The sequence below is a fragment of the Arachis ipaensis genome, chromosome B9, assembly GCF_059453495.1.
Source record: "Arachis ipaensis isolate K30076 ecotype BB chromosome B9, ASM5945349v1, whole genome shotgun sequence".
Taxonomy (NCBI): Eukaryota; Viridiplantae; Streptophyta; class Magnoliopsida; order Fabales; family Fabaceae; genus Arachis; species Arachis ipaensis.
Window position 1 is genome coordinate 43,051,891 of NC_142444.1, and position 6,089 is coordinate 43,057,979.

Sequence of the window (6,089 nt, forward strand, 5' to 3'; positions counted from 1 at the left end):
TTCCAAAAGAGCAAGTTAAGAAAAGAATAGAATATCAAACATTCGTCTCACAAGTTGATTCCTCACAAAAATCCTTATCACTAGATAATCTTATTTAGGCTTCTGAAAACTTTTAAAGTCCACTCATTATCTTCTTCTGCAAGTATCATTTCATCCACAACAAAAAACCGACCAAAAGAAAATCAACAATAGACATGATAATGCATCATGGTATCCAATGTAAACACCAGTACCTAGCATAAATTCTGATCCACACTGGCATATATGAGGATTCTCGTGAATATGAACAAAATCAAAACCTTTCACCATCAATACTATGCATAAAATGCCAAGAAATCTCATTTGCATTCTGGAAGCATGGTGAAAATGGTTCATATTCTTATATATATATACTTTTATAATTATAAATAATTTGCTTTGATTTACACACAAATTGGACAAATTATGAATACAGCACACCACATTAGTGGCGGACATCCATCACACAACAATAATAAATGACTTCTCTCATATCATAGTTGACTGAACTCATGCAACCTGAATTTGGAGGAAAATGGAAACCTATCAGAGTAGTCTCTGGCTTCCCATGCAACCTCTTAATTATTTACTCTATCCATTCCAAATAACAGTTGAGCATCGAATTATTTTCCAAGACTAGGTACGATGCTCGACTTGCCTATCCCACTGAAGGTCGGCAGAAAATTCAGCAAAGGCAGCTCGGGGATTGCCATTCGAAATAGACCAGTAGTACTGAGCAGTTTCATTATCAACTTGCATGCTCCTCTTCAAGGACTCAAGCACCCTTTTCTTGCTCAATTCCGAGGATATCCTGACTGATATATTGGCACTCTTTGTGTCTGGTACATCGTTCGGGTACAACACAGCTACTTCTCTTTTAGCATAGACATCCAGCTCAATAAAGCATGTTCTGTTAATAAGAATGTCAGGGCTACTAAGTGGGATTAATAACCGTTCCCTTGAGTATATCCCATGATCACTCATCATGTTGTTCAGGCGTTTTATGTCCATAACCTGTCAAAACATAAAAATGGAATAAGAAAAATCAATTCAGTTAATAAATTCTTGTTGTGCCTGTAACCATGACAAACAACAAACAAGGAAACACTAGCTCACAACAAAGAATTGTACAAAAACTGAAATGATAACTTTAAGCATATACAAAACCCAAATTTCCTTTTTTTCAGTTAAGAAAATTTCATATTAAGTTGAAAGTTGATCTTAATTTAGAATCAAGGCTTAGGACTCAGCAAGGGCTTACAAGTTACACATGCCATGCCAAAATTGGCCGAACATGAGATGAAGGCCCATTAGGCAAGCCAATCCCATAAGTCCATAACTCATTATCACACAGTCATACACCCTATAACTGGGCATTGCATTTATTCTATCAATATGTGAACAGTAAGAAATACAACAGAACTATCCTTAGATGCACTGTCCATTTTCAAATAACTGCGCATTGCATTCCTTTGATGCCCTGATAACACAGAATGTACTCTCTAAAAAGTCATATCTTAGGATAAAGACCGGGAAAATAAGAATTTAGAACCTAATATGGTATTTATAAAAGAAGATTTAACCCCCAATTAGTATGGACTAAAACATAACACATGAATGTAGAACCATTATTACAATAACAGATAACAATTAGTGGTTAGTTAGGAATGTTATCGAAGTTGGTTAGATTAATTGCTAAGTTAGCTAGCAATGCTAGTTATTCAGCTAAAATAGTTAGTGTATTTATGGTTCTGAAGCTCAGGTACGGTTTAACATTTCTATAGCTTTTACAGTTTTTTTGTTAGTAATTAACGGGAAACTAACAATTGCTGTGGTGCATGATGCACCTTTTGATTAGTAGACACACACACAACACTTCATTCACCACTGTTCTTGCTCTCTTCATACAGCTTCAACACTTAACCCAGAGAACAAACAAAAGAACAAATCAAAAAACCAGCTAGCAAGAAAAGGACCTAGAAGAACCAAAAATGAACAATAAGACAAACACCACCACAAAACTATAGCCACTGCAGCACCATCGCCCCTACTTGTCCCTCCTAAGTTGTTCAATGGATACTAAGCTCAGTGTTTCTCCTTTACCGGTTGTGGAATATACACAAAGGCTTTTTGTAGTGCCATCAGCATTTGCCTTCAAGGTGAAAAAAGGTGTTCATTTTGAGTTTTAGGATGGGGCACTTAGATGCATCCACTAATCAAAAGGTGCATTATGTACCACCTGGAACCAGGTTTTCCGAAAGTTCAGTGAAAATTAGACAATCCTATTTCATGTTCCGTGTATCAAAAAATACTAATGCTATCTGCATTTGTAACTTTCAAAGACTACAATTTCGGTACACAGATTAAAGCACGGAACTATTTAAAAAAAAATAAAAAATAGTGCATTTCACTGTTAATTTAGGGATTTTGATCGAATTGCGGAGGGACCTGAACGGAGTACTTGACGGCGAGGCTGGCGACGCTGTCACCGCGGACAATTCGATGGGAGATGGCGAACTTGGCGAGGGTGTTGTCTCTCCAGAAGCTTCCAGAAATTGGATTCCCAACGACGGCCTTGAGATTCCATGGAGCGAGAAATGCGGCGGTGAGGATGTCTCTGTCGGAGGCGACGGAGCTCCAGAGACGGGAGACGCAGGCGGCGCGAGCGAGGTCGGGGACGGGAAGCTTCTGGAAGATGGTGCGGAGGATGTCGGTGGATGAGAGGGCAGGGAAGTGGGAGTTCATAGGTGAGATGACGGTGGAAAAGGGAGAAGAAGAAGAAGAAGAAGGTGGTGAGGTGGAAGATGAGTTGTTCATGAGTTGTCTGAGAATGTCACCGTCGTCTTCATCGCAGCAACAGCCCATTCGGATGGTGATGACGTGGGAGAGTTTAGAGCTGGGACGAAGATGTGGTCATGTGGTCTGCTTTCCTTCCTTGTGTACCTGCTTCACCTTCCATTACATCAAATAATATTGGACTACGTATATAAAATAGGAAGAATTTTAAGTGTTATTGGTATTCCAAGTGTTTCAATCAATTATTTCAATTAATATATATTATATATATTTTTTATAATTCAGATTAACGGTTAAAATAACTGAAATATTAGTATTTTAAGTACACTAAAAATTTTTTTTATAAAATATTTGGTAGAATATAAATACAAATTAAAGATAAATTAAACTATATATATATATATATATATATATATAGTTAATTTTAGTATATAAATTATATTTTTGAATAATATTATATTAGCATATGTAACAATTTATTGACCAATGACAAATCCTTAAATAGAGTTTCAATCCGTGACGAATTAGTTCTTGACATACCGAATTAAGAAATATAATAGAAAACCAAAAAAATAATGTTATATTAGTGTAATTTTAATTAAATTTTCAACTATACAAACTATGCATCTAAATATGCCATTATTATAAAATACAAATATACATTAAAAATAAATTAAACAATATATAGTTATACACAAATACATTAATAACATTTATTTTAATAACTAATTTTAATATATAAATAATATTTTTAATATTATATTATTGAATGAATTTTTATTTGAATTTTTTTAAATTAAGCATTGGAATAGAAATATTCGCTTAGAAAATTTCATACCAACTTAAAACTGTTTGATATATTTAAAATTTCAATCGTCTAATCATATTTATTTTTTTGAATTACCATTAACGCGAAAATGTAGTTTATTTTTAGTAACATGATGTTATATAATTAGATGCATATATAAAATTTTCTTTAACTAAAAGTAGAATTGGTTTGTATCCAGACGAATTAGTTTGGAGAATATAATATTTGATAATCTGAGTACGAAAAATTATTTTGATGTCATTGGCAATTTGAACCCTAAGTTACCAATCATCCTGGTTTCATAGGTGCACAAGTGTAACAATGCATTTTGGTCTATATTTTTCTGTTGTTTATATTGACATACAAGTGTTTGTTTTATATTAGAACTGAGTTTCGAGAATGATATCCACGTAGAGACGTCAACAGAAGCAGAATCGTCATTCTCTGCTAGGGGTACTTTTGTTGAGGTGAGTTTTATGGACATTTTTTTGTTGTGATAGGGGGATTGGTTGAGAGGGAGTAAATTAATTATATTGTTGTTGGATTATGCCGATGACTGTTGCACATGACACATTATTTGACATAGGTATTAAAGGGGATGTAGCTAGCACCAAGACAAGGGGACAATCAGAAACAGTTGTTGATTCGTCCCACGGTTATGGACATATAATGGTAGAAGAGGTAATAAATATGGAATTCGATACTTTGGGAGAAGCAAGGTAATTCTATGCTGGTTATAGTAGAGTAAAAGGTTTTTCTATTCGAAAGAGTAAAAGAGTAAAAAAATGCCAAAGGAGAGGTGGTCAGATATAATTTTGTGTGCAACAGGGACGGGTTCAGGCATAGGAAGTGGTTGGAGAAGTCCAATAGGAAGCAGGAGCACAAGCCCATTACTAGGTGCGGATGTCTAGTAGAGACAAGGATCAAGCATAATACTGCTAATGGGTAGTGGTGCATTCGAAAATTTCTTGAATATCACACTTTACTCCCTGAGAGATTCGTAGGATATTTGCCAGCTCATCGAAGTATGTTCGATGTTAAAATTGCACATATGAACACATTGAGGTAAGTCGGAATAAGCATCCCTAAGATATACCAATCGTTTGTAATGCAAGTTGGGGGATTCAATTTAGTTTGGTTTACGAAGCAAGATGTGCACAATAAGGCTGCGTTTGTTTCTAAGAACATGACAAGATAAGACACTGAGAACATGACAAGACAAGACACTGATAGACAGAGACACAAAATTTTGTGTTCTTGTATTATGTTTGGTGATAAACTAGAACAAATTATAAAAATTTAATTTATTCTCATTTTTTTTCATTCAAAAAATTTGAGATGAAAAATATAACAATACAAAATATAATTATGAAAAATTAACAAGAATAATGAAAGAAAAAATAAAAAATAAGTTGTGTCCCTTGTTAGTGTCTCCGTGTCCTTCCTGTCAGGATGGACACAAAATACACTAATTCAGTGTCTCTGGACACATTGTCTCTGTCCATGTCTCCTCTGCCAAACACGATTTTGTGTCTCAGTGTCCCTGTCTCAGTGTCCTATCTCTGTAAACAAACGCAACCTAAGGTTCAGAAGCAACGTGCATTACAGAACGGGAATGTCAACACAGCACTTAGGTTCTTCCAGCGAGTTGCTAGGGATGATGAAATGTTGTTTTGGAGATATTAGGTTGGGGAGGAGGACTAAATGTGTGACCTAATATAGAGCGATGGATGCAACCAGGAAGATTATAAAGTATTTAGGGACATGTTGGCCTTTAACGCAACATTTGGGAGGAACAAGTACAATCTCCCCGTGATTGTTTTCTTGGCAGTTAATCATCACAATCAAACATGTGTCTTTGAAATGGCAATGGTGTCTTATGAGTCCCAAGATTCTTATAAATAGGTTTTCAACAACTTCCTTGATTGCATGGGGGCAAGTCCCTGAAGGCAGTTATCGCTGACGGGGATCCTGCGATATGATTGGCTATTATACAAGTGTTTCCAGAAGCCCAGCATAGACTTTATGCCTGGCATCTTCTGAGAAATGCTACGGCCAATGTATCACAGCCGTGGTTCACACAGTTGTTCAAACAATGCATGCTCGTTGATGTAGAGGTTGCTAAATTTGAGATACAATGGGAGGCAATGATTGACGAATGCGGTGTTGGAGAAGTTGAGTGGGTAAGGGGCCTATATGCAAAGAAGTTCTCTTGGGCCACCACCTACAATAGGGCCAGATTTTTTGCTGACATAAGGAGAACATCTCGATGCGAGTTACTTCATGCTAAGTTAGGAAACTTTGTGGAGAGCAGATATGGGATATTGGGTTTTGTGACAAATTTTCAGAGATGTGTAAATTTTTTGAGAGATAGGGAGGAAGAACTTGATTTCAGGTCATGTTGTGGAATGCCTGTGCTTCAGACTCAGTTTCTAGAGATCAAGAAGTCGGTGGCGATGCACTATAC

The 6,089-nt window shown here is 36.0% G+C and overlaps 1 protein-coding gene across 1 annotated transcript; it reads right to left on the reverse strand.

The window, feature by feature from the left end:
- Positions 1 to 358: 358 nt before the first annotated feature.
- Positions 359 to 2,985, reverse strand: LOC107618908 (peptidoglycan-binding LysM domain-containing protein). The gene is made up of 2 exons (XM_016321085.3): positions 2,467 to 2,985; positions 359 to 1,032 (listed from the first exon to the last, which is right to left on the reverse strand). Exons 1-2 carry the CDS (start codon positions 2,881 to 2,883, stop codon positions 655 to 657), a joined length of 795 nt encoding a protein of 264 aa, XP_016176571.1. The 5' UTR covers positions 2,884 to 2,985; the 3' UTR covers positions 359 to 654.
- Between the last annotated feature and the right edge of the window lie 3,104 nt (positions 2,986 to 6,089).